The sequence below is a fragment of the Cannabis sativa genome, chromosome 1 (assembly GCF_029168945.1).
Source record: "Cannabis sativa cultivar Pink pepper isolate KNU-18-1 chromosome 1, ASM2916894v1, whole genome shotgun sequence".
Taxonomy (NCBI): Eukaryota; Viridiplantae; Streptophyta; class Magnoliopsida; order Rosales; family Cannabaceae; genus Cannabis; species Cannabis sativa.
The window spans coordinates 32,154,640-32,182,534 of record NC_083601.1 but is presented as its reverse complement, the minus strand read 5'-3'; the positions used below and the strand labels follow the sequence as shown (position 1 = coordinate 32,182,534).

At 33.7% G+C, this 27,895-nt stretch overlaps 4 protein-coding genes and 1 non-coding gene across 6 annotated transcripts; 2 read left to right on the top strand and 3 right to left on the bottom strand.

Moving 5' to 3' along the window:
* Window positions 1-479: 479 nt before the first annotated feature.
* Window positions 480-5,470, bottom strand: LOC115705957 (vacuolar protein sorting-associated protein 24 homolog 1). Of its 2 annotated transcripts, XM_030633453.2 has the most exons (6): window positions 5,122-5,470; window positions 4,935-5,011; window positions 4,344-4,446; window positions 1,255-1,376; window positions 902-1,096; window positions 480-812 (listed from the first exon to the last, which is right to left on the bottom strand). In XM_030633453.2, exons 1-6 carry the CDS (start codon window positions 5,231-5,233, stop codon window positions 732-734), a joined length of 690 nt encoding a protein of 229 aa, XP_030489313.1. In that variant the 5' UTR covers window positions 5,234-5,470; the 3' UTR covers window positions 480-731. The 2 variants fall into 2 exon arrangements, with proteins under 2 accessions (XP_030489313.1, XP_060964185.1); XM_061108202.1 differs by having other exon boundaries at window positions 480-1,096.
* Window positions 5,471-8,236: 2,766 nt separating this feature from the next.
* On the bottom strand, window positions 8,237-12,076 carry LOC115706702 (uncharacterized). Its single transcript, XM_030634416.2, has 5 exons — window positions 11,801-12,076; window positions 9,917-10,149; window positions 9,394-9,481; window positions 9,157-9,223; window positions 8,237-8,563 (listed from the first exon to the last, which is right to left on the bottom strand). The coding sequence occupies exons 2-5, from the start codon at window positions 10,047-10,049 to the stop codon at window positions 8,510-8,512; spliced, it is 342 nt and encodes a 113-aa protein (XP_030490276.1). The 5' UTR covers window positions 10,050-10,149; window positions 11,801-12,076; the 3' UTR covers window positions 8,237-8,509.
* A 2,247-nt stretch (window positions 12,077-14,323) lies between these two features.
* On the top strand, window positions 14,324-14,414 carry TRNAY-GUA (transfer RNA tyrosine (anticodon GUA)). The gene is given in 2 exon segments: window positions 14,324-14,360; window positions 14,379-14,414. It is a non-coding gene; the product is annotated as a tRNA-Tyr (tRNA).
* Window positions 14,415-14,820: 406 nt separating this feature from the next.
* On the bottom strand, window positions 14,821-16,764 carry LOC115705088 (probable cysteine protease RD19D). The gene is made up of 4 exons (XM_030632325.2): window positions 16,065-16,764; window positions 15,634-15,753; window positions 15,311-15,554; window positions 14,821-15,201 (listed from the first exon to the last, which is right to left on the bottom strand). Exons 1-4 carry the CDS (start codon window positions 16,590-16,592, stop codon window positions 14,933-14,935), a joined length of 1,161 nt encoding a protein of 386 aa, XP_030488185.1. The 5' UTR covers window positions 16,593-16,764; the 3' UTR covers window positions 14,821-14,932.
* Window positions 16,765-24,897: 8,133 nt separating this feature from the next.
* Window positions 24,898-26,274, top strand: LOC115705983 (stemmadenine O-acetyltransferase). Its single transcript, XM_061109057.1, has one exon. It carries the CDS (start codon window positions 24,898-24,900, stop codon window positions 26,272-26,274), a length of 1,377 nt encoding a protein of 458 aa, XP_060965040.1.
* Window positions 26,275-27,895: the final 1,621 nt, after the last annotated feature.

The window sequence follows — 27,895 nt, the reverse complement described above, 5'->3', positions numbered from 1 at the left end:
TTGATACAGGTTTGTTGTGTTTAATGTTATATTAAATAAGATACATATTATAATTTATGTAAATTTATTTTAAGAAAATTAAGCATTAATAGTTTAGTCAATCATTCTATTGTGTGGGATAAATAGTCACTTTTTGTTGGAATAAATAATCTTACACAAATAAGATTAATTTTAGTGTTAATTATTTATCCTAGTACCATATGTGATTAGGTATTATGAAACTCTAGTTCAATTCAGCAATCACTCTGCCCAGGAAGTTTCCAAACTTTTGAGTATTACTTATGGATCAAGCTAAGATCATTACTATGAGCGTCATATCCTCTCAACCCAAGCCCTAAGTAGCTGTGTTGTCTCATATACCTCAGCTGAACCTGAATGGCCAAATCTGGCAAAACACCATATACCCTTTTTCGTAAACTATGGATGGTTGTACAGAATTCTCAGGTTAGTTTTAGAGTTCTTCTGATATTCTGATGAAATAGAAAACATGTATCTGGTATTTTGGAAATCTTAGTCTTAGTAAGAGATTGTTAATAAATAATATGTAAATGTAAGCATTTAGTTAATTTAAATGCTAATTTTATGTTACAAACATAACTCAGTGACAGCTTGCCAGATTCATGAAAACTTTTAACTCCACTTGCTTAATAGCACAGATATACACATACTTCCTTCCCTTCCCTCCACATGGAAGGAGCAAGTGATGATAATGTCGACGAGAAGTTACTAATTTACGATCTCACTTTAGCAAGCCTTGCCCGTAACTCTTCCATTTCTTCTTCATCATCTACGCCTTCAGCAATGGCTTCTCCCTGTAAAAGAGAAAGGCACAAATAAAATTTGGTTTAGCTCTTGCTTCCAAAGAGATAATGTAAAGAAGGTTTCGAAGAGTTTTACACACTTGTTTCGATGCACTAGCTGTTTGAGCAGGTAACTGTATCCTCTCTTTCCTGTTAGCTTCTGGAAGCTGCGCAGCCGTCTCACCAGCCAATTCGCTCAAAACCTTATCAACCTCTTCCTCAGTTTCCTCTTCTATATCTTCTGAATCTAATGCTGTATCAAGAGCATCATTTACAAATTCTTCAATCACCCCTGCCTATGGAAAACAATAAAGGTGTTAATCTAAAAGATTCAAGAAGATAAAAGCCAGATATCAGATAAGAACCCAATCAGTAAGAAGCTGATATGTTGCAACAGCCAAACAGGACCTAAGAGAAACTTAAAATGAAATTGCCAAGAGATAATACTACCAACCTTGGTCATTTCTTTGCTAAACTCTTGCATTGTGACAGCCATCTCTGGAGCTTTCATCAGGTTATTAACAAGTTTCATGACTTCGGAGCTCTTAGACAGATGACCAACAGTACGGGCAATAGCTGTGATGGCATAGAAAAATATTATAAGACTTCAAGCAAAGTTCCAGTCTTTGAGCACACAGTATAAATACAGTTTCATTTTTACAAGTAAAATTCCCATATACAAACTAAATAACCAGTTCAATATATGTATTTTTGTTACGCTTTAATATTAGTATAACTGATTAGAATTTTAGAGGCTGAATTGTCAAATTCTTATTGGCTTTAGGTGAGGTATCCTACAGTCCTTAAGGTGTCAAAACAGCTACGAGAGACTTAGTATTAACTATAAATAGAGGGCTGATAACGGGGGAATGATTTTGTAACAAAGTGAGTAAGAGATTACTCAGGGAGATACCAACTATCTCGAAAGTTTGGAAATTTGTAATTTCTTTTTGATATCAATAAAATGCTATTGCCTATGTTCTAATTCTTACAAGAACTGAACTAGAACATTAGTGTATCAAATGGTATCAGAGCAGACTATGAGAGGACAGAAAAGAAACCAAAGAAAGCAGGAAAAACCGACCAAGAAAGGTCGAAGGATTTGCCGAAAAAATAGAAGACTCTTGATGCCATGATTGGCACAATTTAGGATGAAGTGAGGGAATTCTGGTATGAAGTGTGCTGGTTTCGGAAAGAATTGATGGCTTACTTGGATATATTCTTGAGAAACAGGGAAAGAGAGTGGATCAGCCAAGAACAAAGAACTTAGTTAAGACCAATTTTCAAGTTTCTGAGAAATCGGGAATAATGGTGAACAGTCCAAAAACTGGAAATTCATCAGCTTGTAACGATATGGAAGATGAGTTTAAGAATGTGGGAGGTCGAGTAGCTTACAATCTTGTTACTCAAATCTACAAATGTTGGCTCACAACTGCTGAATCCAAGCAAGGGAGGTAAAGTGACTCCAAATATTCAACCGAAAATTCTGGCGAAGAGCAACAACAACGTAAAGGTACTTCGACAATAGTGACTTTGGAGGCTCTCATTTCTTAGAGAAGGGAACTAATCATGCGAGAGACCTTATTCGCAAGAGCAAACAGAGGGCCTTTGCAAGAAACCAAAGCCAAACTCTTGCGCAACAATCGCAACTCAGAGATGACTATGAGCAACCGCCTGAAGAGAAGAAGGTGCCATCGGACGACGACGACGATCCACCATGGTCATTTCCTTGGCTGTTGATCACAGTGAGAGAGATGTCGCATGATGAAGGTGATCGAACAGAAGGAAATCTTCTGGGTTTTTTGTTTTCAAAGTCGGTGGACTAAGAAAGAAGGTTAGGGCCTGTGGACTTGAGTTTATTGGCATCAAAGAGATCCAACAAAGAATTGATTATTTGGGTCTAAAGCACAATCTAATAAGGTTAATTAAGCACCCGATCCACTTATGGAGACAACCCATTGAGCAACAAGTGCCTTTTAGTAAAAGGTCACTTGCAAATCACCTCCAAAAATCTATACGCATTTTTATAGGGATTCACGATTTCCACCGCTTGCTCTCAATTAATCAATGACGGGTGTGATTGACAGTCTTCCAAACAGTGGTTTGGGTTTCACTCTACATGGCAACGATGGTTCTACTCAGACAGGTAATACAACGAAAAGGAGTTATTATTGATAGAGGGAAATGAAGGATTTCCAGTTTACTCTCTTGCAAGGAAAACCTAGTATATACAAAGTATTTCAAATCAGGCCAGTACAATATTCAAATTGATTTTTCTCTCTATTTCTTACTCGTTTGGGCTTATTGGAGTAATAGGGTTAAAACTCTTGTTGGGATTTGCATTCATTTTTTCCTACTGTGATGGTGTCGTCAAGCTACCCAAAAAGATATGAACAAATGAGTTGACAAAGGTAGTTAGGCGATTGATTTAGATGAAATATGCCACACTACTTGGTTGGTTTTTCTATAGAGGAAGACCAGTTGAGGATGGTGAATAACCAGCCACTTCACGAGGACTGTCCAAGTATCAATTTCTACATTGCACTCCTTAAATCTAGTTGGGTTTTTCAGATTAGAAGTTGGTTTGGGTTGTACTGGCACATAATGGCTGCTGTAAATGGCAGTGTGGAGCAGGAAATGGTTATTTTTTTTTTATTATTCAAATGGCTTTTTGACTGATGTAGTACTACCATTGAGCCACATGAGATTTTTGTTACTGATTATCACGAAACATCTATTGCATTCTTTGATGTTGAGAGAAATAGACCATACAATGAGGAAGAGCAGAAAAAGAAATATACTGGTGCAGCAACAAGACTTTGTACTTGGACATTTGAGAATGGGTTCTCAACTCATTCACCTTGAGGACAAGGTGGAAGTTTGGGTGGCTGGTAATGTTACACCTTAAAATATTAGTCTCATTAGTATAACTGATTAGAATTTTAGAGGCTGCGTTGTCAAATTCTTAGTGGCTCTAGGTGAGGTATCCTATAGTCCTAACTCCTAAGGTGTTAAAACAGTTATGGAAGACTTAGTATAAATAGAGGGCCGGTCAATTGTAAGAGGGGGGAATGATTTTGTAACAAAGTGAGTAAGAGATTACTCAGGGAGCTGTCTCGAAAAGTTTGGAACTTTGTAATTTTCTCTTGATATGGCACCAAAACTGAACTAGAACATAAGTGTATCAATTTTCTATACATATGGCACCAAAACTGAAAATTTATCAAGAACAGTCACCAGTTAAATTTACCAGATAACTGCCAGCCAATTTGCAAAACATCACCACCTAAGACTAAATATTAGATAACGTGGTTGTGTGCGATTGAAGTGTCTGGGGCTCCAACCCTTTCTGGGATTAACAAAAGACTAACTGTTTAATTTAAAAAATATGAATAGACGAACCTCCATGATAATAAAGTTGACAAAATGCCAATGAGCATCAAATATTTGAAAAAAATGGAGTTAAGGTCATATCGTTTTGTGGATTGTTTACATGCTATAATTAAAACTAGGAGAATGAAGAGAGAATTTGAAGCAACATACCAACACTTTCTCCAAGATGCATAGATATTGAATTTAGCTGGGCCTTATTTTCGTAAAGTCGATTAACAGTTTTCCTCGAAATTACAATTTCCTTTGCAAGGGCCTGAATACAATAGCATTCAACATTAAACTCAAGTCAGAATCATAACTTAAACCAAACGCTACAAAAAGTAAACATCAAAACTATATTAGCTGATATAATTAACTCGCCCAACAATGCTATAACTCTTCTAGTACTCAACAGCGTATGTGCAGACCTTATCTAGTAATAGTTTAACAGGCAAAATAACCAAACCCTAAAGTAAACAAAAGTGATACTGAATTACTGATCCCAATCAACTATGATAATCCAAATCTTAATCCTAAAGATCAACCACGTAATAGCTTTTAGCAAGTTATAAAATCTCCCATGTCTTCCCTAAATGGTTTCCCCCACTCTTATCTGCCTCTTATATACGTCAGTCTGTAACAAAAATTCCACAAGTGGCACTACTGCAACACCATAAATATACAAAAATATATTGTATATATACACATGCGTGCGTTTATATAATACAAGAGCATAGAATTAGAAGTTTCCATAAGCAATACCTTGGCTGAGCCCATGTCATTTCTCTTGGCAGCTTCTCTAATGGCTTTCTCTACACCCTTCTGCTCTCTCTGAACATCTGGAAACAATCAATCAATCAAACAAACAAACCCATATCAGAAAACAACAATCACAACCACCAAAAAAGAACCAGAAGAATTTACCCTAAGAGATAGAAGAGAGCATTGCCTCTAATTTGGCGTTCGATGTTGCGGCATTCTTGGCGGAGACGCCTCTGCCAATCCCTCAATTGCTGTTGAGGGTTGGCTTTGGGTTTTAAGATGCTCTTGATTTTGTCCATTTTTTGAGTCTCTTTGATCAGTCCACAAACAAGCAATAAGTTTTTTCTCGAGAAAATTACAGGAAAGGAAAATTGAATTAGCCGAGATGATGAAAGGTACGAATAGGATGTTTAGTGCTTAAGATGTAAGCGCGTATTTTGTGCTTCGGAATGAATTTTCCGCAGAGATCTTCCTTACTACTTTTTCTTCTGGTCAGCACAAAACGACAACACGAAAGAAATAAGGGTTGGTTTCGGCTGTTAAACGGTCCCGTTTCCCAAATCAATACTTATATAACCTTCATTTTTTTTTTTTCAATTTTTGAGGCATATTTATTAGGATAATGTTGGAGCTTAAATTGTACACAATTTTTAAAACAATAATGAGTATATAATTTTAATAATATATAATTTTGAGTAAGGTTACATCTTTTTTAATTGTAAAAAGACACTAGTAAAACATATCATATTACATATCATTGATTGTAAAAAGTAAATATAATTTAAAGTGTATTACAATTCTTATTCTACTTTTTGGTAAAACATATTTGTAAGAAATAGTCCGAGTACACAAAAATGAAATGAACTATTAATATGTTATAATAATAAAATATGAAGTAGAACGAAATATTTTGAAAATATAAATAACAGGTTAATTAAATAATTGTAAGTAATTGTATAACCACATGATCTCCTAAGAAAGAAAAGATGTTTGCTAGCGACATCTTGCCTGAATCAAATTCAAAACTGTAAGATAGATTCTCAACAAACTATAGATTAATACGTCAGACATTATTTATTTTCAAATTTATTTTTGAGCACTTTTTCAAAAAATCTCATACTAATAGAGATATTATTAATCCTTATATATCAATAATTCTTTTTATTTTTAGTCAATGTAAAACCTTAATTTTACACATAATACTATTTCAACAACCAATAATAGACCTTATGTCAAAATACCTTTGATTCAAAAAGATAAATAAAACTTTTCATACCCAATCTCCAGCATCGTACAATCCTCACAACTGACCAAATCTTCAATTACTATGTAACTTTTTTTAACTACGTAATTTTTTTTTTTTTTTTTTTTTGCAATATGCTTGTTATACTTAGGTTGTCAATACAGTAGGGGGTTTGTCTCTACTAAATTTTAAGCTATTTTTAATAATGTAAATATATAACCCTACGAATCTATCATGCTCATATTACTACAATTTATCTTACTTAAAGAGCGCAAATCAAGATAAAGCAAACAATCACAACACCAAGATTTACAAGGTTCACATACCTTAGAAACACGCGTTTCTAAGCAGCTAATCCTTGGATTCCTAAGAAAACAAATAATAACTTTCACCAAAACAAAAGTGTATTTTACAATTATCAATCCAAATTACAGATTTTAAACAATACAATCTTTTATTGAAAATAGTAACGAGTACCCTAAAAACCAAATTCTTTAGTTGCACACAAGATCCCCTTGTGTTGTTGTTAAAATTATTTACAATCTTTAGATTCGAACTCCCTTTTAGATCTGTGTAGCTAAGATTTGAGCTAAATGTCCTTAAGTGATTTACTCTTAGGTTTGATCTTGCTTTGGAACTTCAAATCATCATCAATGGAGTTCTTGCAAGAAGATTGATACACAAAGAAAACAAAGAGAGTGAGAAAAACACAATGTAAAGTGTTAGTCATAACAAAATAAAAAAAAGGTTATTTATACCTAGCATAATACTCAAACCCAAATATGACAACTAGTTTAACTAACTAACAAAAAATATCTTTCCTAGCTTGGACATAACCTAAGAGTGAAATTCAGACTAAGAATTTATTCTCCCGAACTATGACCCATGTAGAGTTTTGCCTCTTGGATTTTTCTTTGTTGTAAAAATTTTCTTTGAACTATAAAAATCATTGCAAATAAAAATCGTTGTAAATATCTCCATGTAGTTGCATTCTGCTAAATTCTTTAAAAAATTTGTTGATGTAGCACTAACGTGGCGTTAGTCTACCCCAATTCAAAAATCTAGACAAAATTAAATGCATAAATAACATTCTAATAATGAATTATGAGAATATGTATGTGCATTCTTTAGATTAGTGTTTGTATCTTTAATGTCAATAATTTAGATTTCGGGTAGCTTAAACTTGTTAAATAGGTTTTTTGTACTACAGTTATACCTGTAACTCATAGCCACATAAGCAAATTATTTAACTAGAGAGGAATATTTAAGGGAGAAAACATTATAAGAGTCATAATTCAAGGGACAAAAAATATATCCTCTTAATTAGAAGAGAGATATAACATTACTGTGTCTGTATACCCTGCTGCTTGTTGGTGTCGCCGTTAAACATCTTTGGTTCCTATTTTATTTTATTTCATCTCGTCATTAGTTTTTTTTTTTTTTTTGAAAAAAAGCGTACTTATCATAAATAATCAATAGTTAGACCTCACAATCATCTCGTCATTACTCACTCAACCTTTAATTAACATTGAAGAAAAATACATATCAACAGTATGCAATTTACTAAGGCTATGAATGAAAATGGTTCACAGCCATTTCTTTTGCGCATTTAATTTGTCGATGAATGAAATTTTCTTGTTTCTTAACGGTCTTTTATTTTTTAATCATAAAGTTCATTACTCAATTACTCACATATAAATGATAAACATCAATCTCTTAAAAAAAAAAAAAAAAAAAAAAAAAAAAAAACCAATCAAACAATAAACATCTATATTTATTTCAAATTATCATCTCTATTTTGACAGTTTAATTGTATAATTATATCTACCCAATATTATTTTGTCACTCCTAACGTACACCCACTAATCACATTTTACTATTAAATTGTGTTTAGCCATAGCAAGAACACTCAATTGGTAACTGAAATTCTACAAAAACAGAAATGATCCAAAGATTTACCAACTATAACTTTTACAGATCACTATTAAAAACAGCGTGGGATTGGGAATCATGGAAACTAGGAATGAACGCCTTTTAACATTTAAACTTAAAAGGTGCATAGAGAAGTAAGTAAATTGTGATTATTTGATCGGGAGTAAATTTGTGACAAATTCAATGAAGGTTTTCTATTTCATTGGTTACCTCAAATGGAGTAATGAGATAAATAAATAGAAGAATGAAGACTGTTAATAAGGGTGGGTCCTAACTCCTAAGCTAATCAACATTTGTCCCATAACATCAGTCAGCCGTGTTACGTTTGATACCATAACATGTCATCAGTGTCTGTGTCTCTGTCTTCATCTCACTATCAGTCTATGACCGTCGCTCGCTACTAATCGAAAAGGCCTTCATCATGCCAAATATCTACTAAGAAATCCACCATCTCCTGCATAACCAAATTTACCAAAACTTTTGAGATCACCAATACACTATAATGTTTATATATATATATAAATATATATATATATTATGGTATTTTCGACAAGATGAATGCTAAAACACCACCACGATGCGATTGAATACAAAATCGACACCCACTACTTATTACTAATCTAACTAGTATTAGACACAGTTTACTATGCATAAGCATAAGCTGTCACCTCATATGGTGGACATTTGCCTAATAACAAATCTATTTAGACACATAATGCTCACGAAAACTATAAATACACAAACCATTTTATTCTTATTTTATTAATTTATAATTTTAATTAACACATTCAATTGTATTTTAAAACTATAAATAAAATAATAATAATAATATAATATCAAAGACAGGTAAACAGAAAACAATATTTTGTAAAGGGTCAGTTTTAGTGGATTTTGTAAACAGAAAATTGTTATTAGAATTTTCTAAAATAAAGAGTATGGTATTAAGCAATAACACATAACTAAAACAATATTTTCACTATAACTACACAAACGGACTCAATGTTGTAATTGTAGAACTAAAATATGAATGAATACCGAGAAGCTTACAGGTAAAGGAATTGGCTCAGGAAAAGGTTCATGAGTTGAGAGTAAATCTTCATATGCAGTTGACCAGCTGCATGAAATTATTACTTGCATTATATCCTCCACATACTTATTATCTTAGTCATAACAGAATTAGAAAAATAGCAAATTCCCCATATCATTGAAAATTGCATCACAGGATAAAACACAACAACAAAAATAGCTTTAGGGCAAGCAATGAATTTTTTGATGAGGATGTACCTTATGATTGGATCCTTTGCCATCCTTTTTACCTGCTGAGACTTATCTCCAACCCACTCTTTTCTACTCTCATTCCAAGCAATGGCAGCTGCATGATACATCAGCCAGATTATACTTCAGAGAATAATTTGAACCAGAGTAACTATGTACTAAAGTACTACTTGGTAATATGATGACAGGCTTTGATTTGCTGATCAATTAGGGAACATATTATTTGTGAACATGTATCAAGTAAAAAAGGGGAAAACAAATGTAAAAGGCAACCATGACTAATACAAATTTTATCTGAAAAAAATTGGAAATGTAAGACAGTTGGTTTCAAATTCAATTGCTTCTCTTTCCATCTTACCTAGACTCACCATTCGTATATTTTTCTAATGCCATTCTAAGAGATCATACACAATGTTTCTATTGCACGTTTTGTATGTTTTAAGCTAGCAGTGATGAGACAAAAGCAACAAAATATCTTGTGCATTGACATAGCTTTGCTGTGATGGGCAAAATAGTATCTAAAAATACTTACCGTAGTTGACAAAAACAGATGTCTTTATTTCTTTTTCTGCAGGTTTTTTATTGGTATTGGCTAAATTGGGGTGTTCCGAGGCTTGTTTTCCATTGGAAGGGGAGTTTCCAGCATTCACCTCCATTATTTCCATAATGAATTACCATTCATTGCCTTCTACAGCGTCACAAGAAGTTAACAAGTAAATCCTTCCAGATAGCAACTTCTAAAATTACTACACCAGATAAGAGCACCTGAATAAGATAAACCACAAAACATGTCACAAAAAATAGCTGACTGGTAATAGCCTGATAAAAGACACCAGAACTAGCAAGGAGGATGTTGACTTTGATTTTGAAAAGTACACAAACTATCTACAGAGTATACGATCTGCAAACAATGCTTGTGTATACCACATAAATACTGATACTTTATACAATCTCCAAATTAGGAGAGCATAATGTATAACATACTATATATCCATTCTAGATCATCAAATGCATTTAACAAAGCAAGAGGTCTAGAAACTAGAATATTAAAGAGTTTCCTTGGATTGCAGATTCAATGGCAAGTGTTGCACTAGTGCTTCCAAGAGCATTAGCAAACACTACTTTTAAGAAACTTGCTTTATAAGGAAATTCATAAAAAAAAAAGATGATTCCACTACTTACACGAAGAAAGCAAAAAGCATGAGTGGTGATTCCACCATAACACCTTTATCTCAAAATAATATTTAATAAATAAATAAGCAATTTTCTTAGCTATTAAGTTGTTCACCAGAACCACTTCTTTACTAACTTCACCTCAGTTAATACTCCACTTCACAAATAAATTCAACAACTAGTTTTGCTTAAGCAAGAGACTTAACCCAGCATAATCATATAAGTTTCAATGAAATAATGTCTTTAGGCAAACTGTTAACTTCAAATTAGGATAAGATTTCCGTTTAAACATCCATTAACTTTAAATTCTCTGCTAAATAAGCATGCCACTGAGTCACTGACTTCCTTGTGAGATTGCAAAAAAATAATTACACTCTCCAAAAGAAGGAAAGAAAATTCCCCCTTTTGCCCCTGCATATTCCCAAGATGTTAGTTCATCTACATATTATAGTTTCATAGTCTCCCACATATAATTCTAAGATTAAGTTCATTGAGAACCTACCAGAAGTGCCAATGCATATTCCCAAGAAAATATAAACATCCTATCCCATTCTTTTCTTTTTCTTCTCCCCAATGGTTTGCCAAGAATATAATTCTTCAAACCATAGCATGATAATATATAGTTTTGCAACATAGTAAGAATTAAAATTATAATCCTGCACTTGAAAAACCCAGTAGAATTCTGATGCCAAAGAGCCAAATTAAATTTCAATTTCCCACACGTTAGCTAAAAATCAATCCAAATCGACAAATTAGATTATCCAAATTCAGTAACCTTGAGATCTCATTTCACTCCACAGACCGAACCAAAGATCTTACTTTTAGCCACCAACCACCATTCCAACTTTGACCCAAAAAAATCAGTCGTTACTAGCCAAAAGATTATAAAAAAAATAAGGTAAGCTCAAGAACCCATCTCTTAGTCCTAAGACCCAGAAATTTGTTCTTCTTTCAATTACCACAAAAATAACTCGCTAATTGATCTTTAACTTTCACACCGAGATCAACTATAGAAACAAACACACCCTAGATTCACCAAAACGTAACAGAGCAAAAAAAAAACCCAATGCATTTTCACCACAAAGGCAAACCCAATTGCCATTTTAAATCAAACATCATAGAAAAATATTAAAAAAATAATAATAAAATACAAAACTCAGAAAGGGAACAACAGATAGATTCAACTTGAACCCAACACAAATGCAGAAATGTAAAAAAAAAAATAATAAAAAAAAAGTCGTACCTTGTTTTTGATGCATGAGAAAGAGCATTAGGGTGTGAGAGATAGGAGATAATCGATAGGGAAGAAAAGGTAGAAGAATGAAATGTGGGTTTGGTTTGGGAGCAATGGAGGAATGCAATTAAAACGTCGTTATGTGGAGTTGGGTTTGATTTTCTTGCGTTTGGTAGCTTCCTGTTTTTTCCTACACTTTCTCATTCGAGTCACTCTTGATTTTCTGTCTTGCTGACGTGGATATGATTCGGAGTGGATAGACCATATAACTTTTTTATCGACTTAAATCACGATTATACTCTCTACCAACCTCATTTAAATGCATTCATTTAGGCTATTTTGGTAATTGTAAATATAGATTGCAATTGCATCTTTCAACTAGGAGGAATCGGATTACACATCTTAATTAAATTTCCATACAAAAAAAAGAGTAAATACTATTTTTAGAATTTGTCTTTTTCTTAAAATTATTAATTGATTTTTTATTTTGTTAAATGATAAAATAGATCCTGTATCTTTTAAAATTGTACAAATAGGACCATAAACTATTTTTTTTTTTGTTAAAATTAAACTTAATAATAATCTGATGTAGAGATGTTATGACAAAACTAATTATATTTTCTGTATCTATTCGTATTAGAAATTGTCTTAAAGTTGGTTATATTAAAAATATAAATTTTTTGAAAATTGAGCTCAAGGTCCTATTTTTACCATTTTTAGAAAATATAGGGTCTTTTTTGTCATTTAACAAAACATGGTCCAATTGGTAACTTTTATAAAAGTTCTAAAAATGGTATTTACCCTTAAAAAAATTAAAATTTCATTTTACAAATTTGCATACATTTTAATTTTACCAAATGAACAAACTCAATCTTTTGAGAAAACATATTGTTGTTTTTTCCTTAGAATAATTACATAAAATACTTAAAATAATTATGATTTTTTTTTTTGTATTTTTACGATGTTATATAAAGAGAACACAAAAACAATAATAGAATTACATAAAAATAACATTCAAACAACATCAAAATAACAAAAAATAATAACATATAAATAATATAAAATCAACAACAAATTCACAAAAGTGTAACATAAAAATACATTAAACACCATATTTTATGTGAATAAAATCATAAAAATCGTAAAAATATTTAAAATTCTAACTGTAAATTTATAATTTTTTTGTTGTTTTTGTTAATTTGTAAAATAATTCCTTTTTTTTTTTCTAACAATAGTTTGTGTAAGAGTTTTGTGCCAAATAAAATGAAAAGATGTCAGGACATCTCAATATTCTATTCTATTTTTTTTTTAATATCTTACTAATTTGTTTATTCTGTTTTACCAAACACTTTTACCTAATATTTTACATTTCTTTATAATTTATTTTGCATAATTTAAATATGATATCTTTAAATAATTTATTAAATAAAATAATTAAAAAAAGATTAAAAAAAAATAGGAGTGTTCATTAATAGTCATTGAATTAGATTGAAATATTTAAAATTCACACTTGTATAGATTGCATATTAATTGATATGTAAAAGTAATCTATCTAATTCAATTCATACATATTTATATAAACTTTTTAAAAAATTATGTATACATTTAACATTTTATTATAAAAAGAATAGTAACATAAAAATTTAATACATATAATACAAATCTATTTTAAAACTTAATAGATGTATATTCTATTTTTATATATGATTTATTTATATATATAATTTAAAATAAAATTAAATATTTATTTTTTCTATATATAATTTTTTTCTTCCTTTAAATATGTTATTTATTATTTAATTTATTGTTGGAGACATAAAATGACGGTAAATTATTTTATTTTTTTGTGAGTTATGTGATAAAAATATTTTTTTTAATAAATATTAAATAATTTAATATTAAAAATAACTAATCCAAAATAATTAATCTAATTCACGGATTGAATTGGATCCAAAATATAAAATTCACACTTAAATAATTGACAATGCCTTTATAAAAATCCTATGTACTTATACTAATTTCGTATATAAATTTGAACCTTAATTATATGATAGTATAAATTATTATAATTTTTTTTTATATGCTTGCTATATATAAAAATTTCATCTCCTCTTGCCAATAAAGTTACAAGACACACACACTACTTAGATTCAGCCTTATCTAGCTAGTATATAGAACTTTTTACTCTATGTGTCAAATGGATTTTGTTTATAATTTATTGTGTTATTAGTTTCGTTTTTGAAAGACATGTTTAAAATTAACATAAAAATTTATTGGCTTGCTCTGAATATATTCCAGTTTTCCACTTAATATAATAAAACTTCTGTATTTGATTAAAGAAAGAAAAACGTGGGCAAATCATTTACTATTAAATACATAATTATAAATGACAATAATCTCAAAAGAAAATAAACGATAATCATGCATTACTTTACTTGTAGTTGTATTTAATTTATTTTGAAAGCGTTGACTGTAGCTAAACAAAATAATACTAACATAGTTATATTAATGTTGGTAAGATATTGCCAAAAACCGACCTTAGCTCAGTTGGCAGAGCGGAGGACTGTAGTGGGGAAACCTAGTAGATATCCTTAGGTCGCTGGTTCGAATCCGGCAGGTCGGATATTTTTTTTTTCATTTTCACTCTCTTTAATCAAGTATTCCAAATACTTAGATAATGATAAATTGTTCTAACTTAGACTGGTTAATTGAAATTTTTGAACCCCAGAATTTTATAAATAAATAATTTAGCTCATCAATTCTTTTAATTTTTAATATTTAATCTATATATATGTAAATAGATGCGCAAAAATTAGTAGCCGAGACCCCTTTAATTAGTCCAGAGGGAGCTTAATACTAGTTGGTTTAGTCTTCATTGTCTTCTATAATCTCAATAGATATATATAGTTGTGCTTCTGCTAAATATAGCAGTTAAATTAGATTATATGCTAATGTATGCAGTTGCCAAACAAAGAGACTGAAAACCAATAAGTTGTACTATGGTTTGCAACTAATTATACGTAATATTATTGCTAATAAAATAAGGAGAGACCGTACATATATATGAGAAATATTTGTTATTAAAACAAAAAAGAGGATATATATATATATATGTGTAATTAATTAATGATGAAGAGAGAGCTAGGCAGTAGTGAGAACAGTTGAGACCATAGTGTTGATACCACACATGGCATGGCCTCGGCAGAGCTTGTAGTAGCCATTCTCACCCCATCTCTTTCCCCAAGAGTTCTTAATGATCCAATAAGGCTTGTATCCAAATCTGAGGATGGAGTAGCCCTTGGAGCCGTATCCCACCATCAAAACCCCGTGGTTTATCCATCTCTTTCCACATATTAGCGGACACGACACTCCCCCTATATATGTTTGCATGAACACTGCATTCAACCCCACTGCATATCCATCCATATACATGACCAATTAATTTATATAAATGTAGAAGTGTGACAATTATTATTGAAATATGATGATTTGATATAAATAATTAATTATATTGTGTACCAGCGAGAGGACCCTGGTGGACTAGATTGGCAGCAATCTGATTCTCATCGATAGGAATGGTGGTAAAATTGACAAGTTTTACAGCCACTTTGTCAGGATCAAATTTGCATTCACCTTTTTTACCAGTGTAAGGATATGAAGTCTCTTCTTCTAATCCTCCTGCCTCTATTAAATACTTATACGCATTTGTCATAAGCCCTCCACCACACCCATTGTCGCATGCATCTTTCTCACTCGGATCACACTAAATATATATATAGAAATGGTTACTAATTTAATTAATTAGTATCCAATCTAAAATAGATTAATTAATAACTAATTACCGTATGGTCACAATCCACTAGCTGTTGTTCACTTAGATTGAGAAGCTTCCCGGTTGCAATGAAATTGGCTCCTTCAACAGCCCCTGTCGTACTAAAAGCCCAGCAAGATCCACACGACCCCTGAATAATTATAATAATAAATAATATTGTTATTATTACTATATATATATTTTAGCTCATGATCCATGCTAACATTTCTAATATATATCAACATTTAATTAATATACATAATTAACAACAAAACTAATTAATAATCTCAATATATATAATTTGTTAGTAATTTCATTTACCATATCTTATTAACGCAAGTATATATTAATTTGAAAAGTATAACACTAATTAATAATTCACAATTTTGTTGCAACTGTATTTTAACTAATTACCAAATAAAAGATGAGAATAATAACTAAAATTAAGCAACACGCACACACCTGCATCTTAACCTCAGTAACGGCTCCCTTCTCTCTCCAATCGAAACTCTCCGGCAAGTCTTTAACCTCCAAAGGCGGTGCAGTCGCCGTAGTAGTCTCCGCCAACCCATTTCCGAAGCCGGGGCCACCTCTAAGGCCAGCAAAAGAACGCTCAAACTCCTCCTCGGAGAGATCGGAGAAGGGCGTCACGCCGTGAACTGCAGTGGGATCAAGGACCTGGTGCTCGGCGGCCCTGACCATGTTCCTAGCGAAGATTCCAAGGCGGTGTATATACTCCTCTCTACTACCGTACGTCTTCCCGTACTTCTCCATGAACACCTTGAACTTCCTCTCCGTGCCCAGAAGGTGAGCGTGATGAGATTTGTCAGTGACTTGGTGAATCATTGGCTCTTCTTGTGAGCCGACGACGTCGTTTTTATTACTGCTGCCATCGTGGCCGAGAACTAGAGAAACAGTTAGTGCGCACGTTAAGACTGCTACGCCCACTGCGCACGTTAATGCTCTCGGTTGTGCTAGTATTATTGCCATAATAATTTTTTCTCGGCCGCGCGGCTGGCTAAGCTACTCCTTCCTTGAAATTCTTCTTGGTGTGGAATTTTCTTTGGTAGTGTATTACTTTTATGTCCTCGGATTTATGTTGTTTTTTCTTTTAAAGGGAGAATTGGACAATTTGGGGTATTAGTAAGATATGAGAAACGGTGCATTGAACGGTGTAATTTGCATGCAGTAGTAGTAGTCATGCAGAGCTGCTTCTGCAAAGTGTCCAACACGTGGATGTAGCGGCATAGTTCTTTTGACACGTTTTAGCTAGTTTTCTCATGACTGATTCAATCCCAATATTAATAAATAAATAAAATCTCAAGCATATAGTATATTGTACAGGTAATAGCAAAACCGTTATGTGTTTATTTTTTTAAGTTAATTTTTTTTATTATTATTTTTGATGGTAAAACCATTATCTTCTCTTCCGTTTGCAAATTAATTGTTAGTAAAAAGCTGTTTTCGAGACAAGGCAAATCTCCAATAGCAATTTGCTAATTCATCAAGCATAAACAATCCTTTACATTGTTCTCTTTTATATGAGCAGCAACAAGAAAGAAAAAAGCAAAACAATAAACGGTTACAACTTTTATGCCTAACAAACCATCTTCAAGACATAGTCCTTCATCCAACGTGGCTTCCCTCTCTCTCGCTTGGCTCAAGCTATTCCATCTTCGGCTGTGGCTTTCTCCCCTACTTCTTCTTCAACTGAAATGCAGCTCACACCCCTTTCTTTTCCATGACTTGTATCAGCCAGCTGAATGATTTCCCTCTCCCACTTGGATAGCCCTTTTTGTATCATTTTGGGGTCCAATTCAATTGGGCCTAGCACTTAGGCCGTGCTAACACTACTCCCTCCCTCGAAAGTAACCTTGTCCGCAAGGTTATGCAGCCCGTACATCTGCACAAAAGATTCGAAGTCTTCCCAAGTCGCATCTTCCGGGGTGCTCATGGACCATTGAACTAGCACTTACTGCTTGGGAAGATTGCTGACTTGCTGTACCCGAGTGGCTAATATTGCCAACGAAGTCATCACAGGTTTGTTGGCAACAGAGAACTTAGGAAGAGGGTAGCATTGTGGTGGTGAAGATCCAACATACGGTTTGAGCAAGGATACATGAAATGTGGGATGGATTCGACTGTCTTGAGGAAGTTGCAGTGTGTACGCGACTGGTCCGGCCCTTGAAATGACTTTGAAGGGGCCAAAGTAACAGCGGCAGAGCTTGGTATTCAGCCTATGAGCGACTGTGGTTTGTCGGTATGGTTGCAACTTCACCAAAACCAAATCACCTATTTTGAATTCGATGTCACGCCGTTTTTTGTTGGCTTGTTGGCACATACGGTGGCGTGCCTGCTGCAAATTATGTTTCAGCTGCTGCAATATTTGATCTCGAGTGAGAAGATCATCCTCAACCGCTTGAATAGTGGTGGTGCCTCTAGTGTAAGCTGGAATGGTAGGTGGGGTACGACCATAGACTGCTTGAAATGGTGTCATGCCGATGGCGGAGTGATAAGTAGTATTGTAGTGATATTCAGCCCATGAGAGAAACTTGCTCCATTTCTTGGGGTACTCGGCAGAGAATGCACGTAAATATTGTTCTAAGTAGCAGTTTGTGACCTCCGTTTGGCCATCCGTTTGGGGGTGATAGGCTGAACTCATTTTTAATGTGGTACCCATTAACTCGAACAATTTTTTCCAAAAGGCACTTGTAAACACAGGGTCACGGTCTGAAACAATGGTCCGAGGCATGCTATGGAGCCGAATCACCATGTGAGAAAAAAGGTCTGCGACCTTGGTTGCTGTATAATGAATTGGTAAAGCTCCAAAGTGAGCGTATTTAGTGAAGCGATCAATGACCACGAGGATGTTGGTGGCTCCATTAGAATTAGGCAAACCGACAATGAAATCCATAGATAAATCCTCCCAAACCCGTTCTGGCATCTCCAAAGGTTGTAATAATCCATATGGGGCTGTAGGTGAATATTTAATGGTCTGGCAAATGGTACAAGCCGAGACAAACTTGCGAACATCCGCCCGTAACCCAACCCAGAAGAAATTGGCACTAATGCGCATCAAGGTTCTATCAACACCTGCGTGGCCGCCCACTGGGGAGGAATGAAATTCAGTGAGAAGCTGTTGTTTGAGATTAGAGTGTTCACTGATGACTAGCCGACGATGATAGTAAAGCAACCCGTCAGCTTGTGAATAAGGAGAATTCATCAGTTCCCCCCTTTGTAGCTGTTCATGAATGAGTCGGAGATCCGGACAAGTAATGTTTTCTTGTTTCAACTCCTCCAAAAAATCAAAAGAAGCTGAACTCATGGCCATTTGAAGAACAGAAAAGGAGCTTTCAGACTGCCTGGAGAGAGCATCCGCTGCTGAATTTAATGTACCTGCCTTGTACTCAATGGTGAAATGAAATCCTAGCAACTTACGGACAAAGTGTTGCTGTTCGGGAGTTTGGATGACTTGTGTCAAGAGTTCACGCAAACTCTTATGATCAGTGCGAATAATGAAATGGCGTCCCAATAAGTATTGGCGCCATTTAGAAACCGCTTCAACAATAGCTCGCATTTCCCGTATATAAGTGGAAGCTCCCACAAACCTTGGGCCCAATTTCTTACTAAAGTAGGCAAGTGGGTGTCCTTCTTGCATAAGTACCCCGCCAATCCCCACATTAGAAGCGTCTGTTTCCACCACAAATTCCTTTGAAAAGTCCGGTAACCGTAGCACGGGAGTTCTTGTCATGGCGCCCTTTAGTTCTTCAAATGCGTGGGCTGCTTGTGGAGACCAATTAAAATTGTCTCGTTTGAGTAGTTCTGTAAGAGGAGCTGCAATAGTGGCATAGTGAGCTACAAACCCCCGGTAGTACCCTGTTAAACCAAGAAAACCCCGCAACTGCTTCAAGTTCTTTGGTTGGGGCCAATTAAGCATGGCTTCAATTTTAGTGGGGTCTGCTTGCACTCCTTAGGCAGAGACAAGATGGCCCAAATAATCAACAGAGTGTTGAAAAAATTGACATTTGGATTCTTTGACAAAGAATTTGTGTTGGCGAAGTAGTTGGAGAACTTGTCGAAGATGATCCACATGTGCTTCTTTGGTGGAGCTGTACACCAAAATATCATATATAAAAAAAAAACAATGACACAAACTCGAAGTAGAGGCCGAAATACCTTCTTCATGGCTGCCTGAAAAGTAGAGGGGGCATTGGTGAGACCGAATGTCATAACCAAGAACTCGTAGTGTCCGTCATGAGTTCGAAAAGCTATTTTGTGAATGTCGGTGGGATGCATCCGAATCTGATGATAACCGGCCCTTACATCCAACTTTGAAAATACCACTGCATTGCCTAACTCATCCAACAACTCGTCAATAGTAGGAATAGGAAATCGGTCTTTGATCATGATGTTGTTCAATGCACGGTAATCCACACAAAAACGCCATGTACCATCTTTCTTTTTTACTAACAAGACGGGCGATGAATACATGAATACTAGGCCGACAAATCCCCATTTGCCTCATTTCACTAACCATCTGCTCCATGACATCTTTCTGAAAATAGGGGTATCTATACGGTCGCACGTTCACCGAAGCCGATCCTGGTTGCAAAAAAATACGATGATCGACTTCCCTATAAGGAGGTAGCTGCTTTGGCTCTTCAAAAACGTCCACAAACTCTTGTAAAACTTGCTGGCCTTCCACCGGTATAGGTTGTTTGTGCGATGAGGGAATCAAAGCATCAACCCCATGCTCCTCCATAACCGCAGTTTGTCGAAACAACCCTCTTATTTGTCCATCTCTCGCAACAGCGTAGTAAATTGCGAGTAAGAGAGTTGATGAGGAGCGGTATCCTGAGATCCCGCAAGTTTAACCACGCTACCTTGCCAAGTGAACTCATAGTCAACGCTTTATGATCATGAACACACAGACCCAACATTTGCAGCCATTGCATTCCCAACACTACATCCAAACCATATATGGGAAGGATATACAAATCAACAATGAAAGTGTGGCCTTGCAAGATCAACTCCACTTGTTTACAAATCTTGGAACATAGTAAATAATTGCCATTACCCATATACACCTTAAAACACTTGGTGTCTTCCTGAAGTAATTTTAGTTGGGTAGCTAGAGACTCTTGAATGAAATTGTTGTTACTTCCCGTATCGATGAGCACTTCTAATTGCTCTGCTCCATGGTTGACCATAATTCGAAAAATCTGCGGATTAGAGGAATTGGACAACGCATTCAGGCTGACTTCATCCACTGAATTATCCTCTAAAACCTGAGATTCCCCCCTTCGGTTGGCTGTAACTCATCATCAACATCATCATCCTCCGTAACGCAAAGCACCGTTACTCTGTTTTTACATTTATGACCAAAGCTATATTTCTCATCACAAGTAAAGCAAATACCACGCTCCCTTTTGTCCCGCATTTCAGCCGGAGTTAAACGTTTAACAGGTAAAGGAGTAACACCTATTTTATGTGAAGTTGCTGCTGTAGAATGTGAAAGAGGAGCAGAAGAAACTGCTGTACCTGATCTTGGAGGTGTTACGGGACTCATGGGACTTGATTTCGGGACCCATCCTGGCCGTGGAGTTCCATTACGAGAACGAGTGAACAAATCTTCATTTCGGTCTTCATACAATTGTGCTTTGGCCATAGCATCAGCCAAATCTGTAGGAGTCGACATCAATAGCTCTCGGCAAATTTCAATTTTCAGCCCCCACACAAAGAAGGTCAGAAACATGTGATCCGAAACACCAGTGACCCTTGTCATTAGTTCCTCAAATTCAGCACGAAATTGAGTTACAGTACCCGTTTGAGTGAGCTTCGCAAGCCGACCCAATGGATCTTCGTAAATCGAAGCCCCAAAGCGCAGTCGAAGTGCCCGAAGGAATGAATGCCAATCAATGAATCCACCAGCCTTTTCCATCCACTGAAACCAAGCCAAAGGTGCGCCATCTAAGTGGAAAGACACCACTGCCAACCGAATGGAATGCTCCACCTGATGAATATAAAAAAACTTGTTAATTTCATAAATCTAATTATCCACATCTGTACCATCGAATCTGGGAATTTTGACTCGGAGAGTCTTGAGAACATTATGGACTTCACTGCCAATCATCGGAGAAGTGGGTCGAGGCTCCCTCGTTCGGTGATGATCTCGGATAGAACTGGTGTCCCCTGTGCCACCATTCGGAGGTTGCAGCGATACCTGAGCTAAACGCTCCTCCGCCTCAGCCACGTGTTTCGTCATCCAGTCCTCCGATTGAGCAATTCGCTGTTCCAGCATCGATTGCAGCTCCGACGCGTGATCACCTTTGAACTGCTCAAATTTCGCATCCAAACGAGCATCCAATTTGGAATGCAATTCCTGCATCAACGCTGCTAGTTCCTCGTTCTTCATAGTGAGGAAGAAGCAATGAAAGCACCCGTGTTAGTAAAAAGCCTTCTTCGAGACAAGGCAAATCTCCAATAGCAATTTGCTAATTCATCAAGCATAAGCAATTGTTTACATTGTTCTCTTTTATATGAGCAGCAACAAGAAAGAAAAAAGCAAAACACTAAACGGTTACAACTTTTATGCCTAACAAACCATCTTCAAGACATAGTCCTTCATCCAACGTGGCTTCCCTCTCTCTCGCTTGGCTTGAGCTATTCCATCTTCAGCTGTGGCTTTCTCCCCTGCTTCTTCTTCAGCTGAAATGCATCTCACACCCCTTTCTTTTCCATGACTTGTATCAGCCAGCTGAGTGATTTCCCTCTCCCACTTGGATAGCCCTTTTTGTATCATTTTGGGGTCCAATTCAATTGGGCCTAGCACTTGGGCCGTGCTAACACTACTCCGGTTCATTTTATTTCCGTTATGTGTATATGTGGGCATCGTGTACTAAATACAATAAAACATAGAAAGTATACACTTGAATTTCAACACTATAAGCTGGTAGACAATTTATTTAGGGCATTTTACAATTTTGTATACATTATTTTAATTAATTACAAAATATGTGCAAAAAAACTTATTATCATTTTCTCATACATTTTTATATATAATTAAAAAAAAAGTTCAATTTCTTTTATAATATATATGGTAATAATTATTGATTATTATATATATGGTAATATTGGCTATATTTATTTTTATGTTTACAATTATAATAAAAAACATACCAATGATATAAAACATTTTATATATGTGTTTATTTTATTTTCTATTAATTAAACATACTAATTTAATAAAAAAAATAATAATATTCACATAAGTTTATTATATCACTCTATGTGTGTTATGTTTATTTTTTAGTAATTTTTTAGAAAATAAATAATATATATATAAAAAAAATTATTTATCTTTATATTTTTCTTTGTTTATTGTGTCATGTTTATTTTTTCTAATTAAATAATTTTTGGAGTTTATAAAGTTATGTTTATTTATTTATTTTTTGATGTAAGAATTATAATTCAATAGAAAATTCGTTCACTAATTCATTAGAAAATAATCAATATATAAAAATTACAATAGAAAAAAATATATACTTATTTTAGTATAATATAAATTGTCTATGTCTATTTTTTATATTTACAATTATAATAAACATACTAATAATATAAAATACTTTGTATATATATGTTTATTTTGTTTTCTATTTATTAAACATACTAACTTAATAAACAAAATAATAATATTCAGATATATGTTTATTATATCACTCTACTAATTTTAAGTATTGATTTATATTTAATATACATTAATGTTTATAATTTTGATATTGCATTTTATTAAAAAAATCTTATTAAATTATAATAATTCATACTAAAATAGATAATAAACATTTATCTTTTAATAAAAAAAAATTAACTTGTTTATTTTTATAAAACTGTTTAATTAATTTTACGAAATTGTTTATTTTGAGTTTTAATAAATATAGTTTATTATTTAATGATTAAAATGTATGGTTTCATGTAATAAGTTTTCAAAATATATAAGTTTTAAAATAATTTTTTTTTTCACATTTTTTATAATTATGTTATTTTTGTTGTACATTTATGAAAAACACCCTTTTATTTATATTCCAGATGGAATTATATTAATCAACACATAATAGGAACGTATGTTTAAACAATATTAAGTATGCAACTTAGACCAGTGGCAGGTGTGTTTATTGCATTGTTATTTTTCATCAATAAAACTCGTAGTTGATCTAATAATAACAATTAAAAAAAAACATTTAAATATTAGGCATATTTGTTATTAAGTCTTATCACAACATGCATGCATTAATTGGAGAGTATTCTTGGGAAAACCCTAAAAACTTTTTTATTATTTTAAATTAATTTAGTTAGTTTTATCAATAGAAAATTTAAAATTTAAAATTATATATTGTATTTCACACCTATTTTAAAAATTGGGATAAAATTATATATAATCTGATCCCTTGCCATAAATGTTAACTCAGTCCTAATAAGTAACCAAGACAATCATATCAAAAAAACTTATCCAATTCGAATGAACTCTCAAATTATAATCTACATCAAAATTCAAAAACCTAGCCTCATTTTAGAAAAATTTTAATTGATATATATATATGCTCAGTAAGATTGTCAAAATTTTTGCTCGCAGTACTATTCACAACAGAAGAAATGATTGACATCTCTTCCTCTTAACATGATCTACATACCATATTTATATTTGGATGACACTATATATTTTTTTTTCAATATAAACATAAATAGGAAATGAAAACTTAAAGATACGATCATAATTCATAACAATATAGATGCCTCATCACCGTGATACGATCATAACTCTACGTCCACTGAAAAGTAGTGATGATACAATTCATAACTTCTATGTCCACTGAAAACACAACAAGTAATAAGGGGCATTTATATGCAATGACAAGTATTTGTCATGTATCATTATTCATAACTTTAAATGTTAACCACATGGTCAACATATTGATTTTTCTATGAATATTGTTATTAGAGCATCTCGCATTTTTAGATATTTCTTTTCGCGATTAGTTAGTGATAGTTTTTAAAAATTATTACATTAAATTATATAAGATTTAATATTTAATTAGATCAATAGCAATAATAAAGTTAAATACCCTAATGCCTTATCTCATTCATCAACCATCTTTAATGTAATTTAATTTGGTTGTTGGCAGTTGGCAAAGTTTTTTGTCAAATTATTAATAACACTATAAATAAATGGGATAAGTACTAGAATTAGAACAAGCCACTGCATATTGTACACTCTGATTCCTTTACACATATCCTAATAATGGAGCTCAATATTGTCTCAAAAGAAATAATCAAGCCATCCTCACAAACTCACAATCTGAAACGTTACAACCTCTGCCTTTTCGATCAGCTCATCCCTAATACTTATCTCTCCATCATTCTCTTCTACCCTATCCACAATGATCCCAAAGACCTCACCACAGACCATTCCAAAGCCATAACCCAACTGAAGAAATCCTTGTCAGAGACACTCACATTGTACTACCCACTTTCTGGGAAAACCAAAAATAATCTATACGTAGATGAATTCTCCACTGGTGTGATTTTCATAGAAGCCAAAGTCAAATGTCAAATGTCTGAGTTGTTCCAAGGAGAAAATGAGTTACAGAACCAACTAGTCCCATTTCAACCCTTTTCCCATGAAAAAACAGAGGACTACGTTCCCATAATTGCCTTCCAATTGAACATATTCTCTTGTGGAGGAATTGCACTCGGCATTTCCTTGGGTCACAAGAATAACGACATTGCAATGCTAAGCAATTTTCTCAAATCTTGGTCGGCTATCTCCACTGGTTCACCTGAGAAAGTAATAAAGCCTGATCTTTCTTCCCCTGCTATTTACTTTCCTCCCCGAACAAATGATGATGATGATGATGATTTTCTCAGCAAGTACACATCTTTGATGGATCGTTTATGGTTCAGCGAAGGAGATTATGTTACAAAGAGGTTTGTTTTCCCAGCCAAGTCCATTGAAACTCTTAAACAAAAGGCGAAAAGCGAACGCGTTCCGAACCCGTCTCGCAACTTGGCAATCTCGTGTTTGATATGGAAACACGCGATGGCGGCTTCTTGGGCTGTGTTTGGATCCCCTAAGGCATCCATTGCTGGGCAAGCGGTGAACATGAGACCCCGAATGAAGCCTAAACTGGATGGAGCTGTTGGAAACTTTTTCTGGTGGTCAATGGCATCTTATGATCCCAACGATTATAATAATGAAGTGGAGTTAAGTGAGTTGGTGGTACAGATGAAAGAATCAATAACGACAGGACTTTTTGATGAAGATTATCTTTCTCAACTGATGATGATGGCCAATAACAAAGAGGGGCTGGTGAGTGAGGTTGAGAATCAGCTAGAGATTATGAGTTGCATTGAATTAGAAAATAATGCTGATATATTTGTGTTCACTAATTGGAAAGATTTCTTTGGGGAAGTTGATTTTGGGTTTGGGAAACCGTTGAGCGTAGGAAGCATAGGAAAGGTTGGCCCTGCTTTTAGGAATTTGGTCATCTTAGTTGATGCTGATCAATGGGGTAAAGGCTCAGTCGATGCATTTATTACCTTAAAAGCCAAAGAAATGACTCTCCTCCGAAGTGATGAAGCCTTTTTACATTTTACATTTCAGAATCCTGCCAAATAAGAATAATAGTAATGCATAGTACTATGAAATAAAGCTCAAGCTATAGCTACTATATGAAATAAAGCTCAAGCTAGTTAGTGGAGAGTGTGTTTGTTGGAGGTTTTGAATTTTCAACTCTGTATTATAATATATAAACGCTTACATAATTAGCTTGGGTGTGTATTTATGAGAGTGCAGTAGTATAACTATAGCTATAGTACCATGAACATGATATAATATTGTTAAGCCACGTCCCACGAATTATATTATTTTTTTATATATATAAAATGGAATTATACAACAAATTTTTTGGTTCTGTTGAAGTTTTATTTTATTATTAATAAAAATTACAAAAGAGTAGGGGTGTACAACAATTTTCGTAAACCGCCCAACTCGAATAACCTGTCCAAATCAAACCGACAAAACCAATAAAAAATACAAAATAACATAACTCGACAAAATTCTAAACCGCCCAATCAGTTAATTGGACGGGTTGAAAATTGACCCAAACTGCCCAACCCGATTTAACCCGATTTTTATTTATTTTTTATTTTTTATATATATATATTATATAATATTAAAAAAAGTCCTAAATCCTAAAATTCTTTCTCAACCTCTCAATAAAATTCTTTCTCACATATGTTATGTATTTATGTGGTTAATTTTTGTTTTAGTTGAAACTAAAAAAAAAAAAAACCCTCTTATTTTGGTTTGGGCGGGTTAACTTGACCAAATCGCCCAAACCGTCGTTCGGGTTAAGATTTTTTTTTTTTTTTAATTGGGTAGGTTGTATGCAGAATTTTACAAACCGATCTTTACGTTGGGTTAGAAAATATGTAGTATAAACCGACTAAACTGACCGATGTACAGCCCTACAAAAGAGTAACGTTTCCCGTTAGCTTTCTTTAGTAAAATAAAACATAATAGTACTAATGGTAAATTATATAGTAAAATAATAAAATAAACAATTAAAATAAAAATTGCAATTAACTTTTTCCGTGAGCTTGACAAATTACAATTGAGTGTTGGTGGTAAGGAATAACCACAACTCTATTTATATCCACCTTCAGGTGGTCTATTCCAATCAGATCTAGCTCGATACTTAAATCTATACTCTCTATTTCCATCCCCAACTAAATCAGTTCAACGGAGAATGCTGAAGTGTACAATGGGAATCTTTTTAGGAGAATCAAATCAACTCATATTTACAACACTATTTTCGACTGTAAGCTTTTGCCCGGCATCAGAGAGGAATTACAGACTGTACAATCCCGATGGTATTGCGATGTATAATATCTGGTCACAGGGGTATCTACCGGGCTGACTTTGGATACTTCTTCTTCTTCTTCGTTACTGTTCATGTAAGAAATGTGGTCTTTTTCAATTTGTCTATTTTTTTGTTTATTTAGAATAATTTTCGATATTTCATTTAACACTTTATACCGATATATTTGGGGCTGCCAGATTGAGCAACAACTATGGTGTACTCAAGGTAAATTTACAGTATATGCAAATTCTTTGTTCTTTCCAAGAAGAGCGTTTTGTTTTTCTTTCCTCCAATTTTTTTTTTCTCTATTGAAATTGAACCAGCTGTTAAAGAAAATAAAAAATGCATTTTTATCATCACAACTTTTTTTTTGAA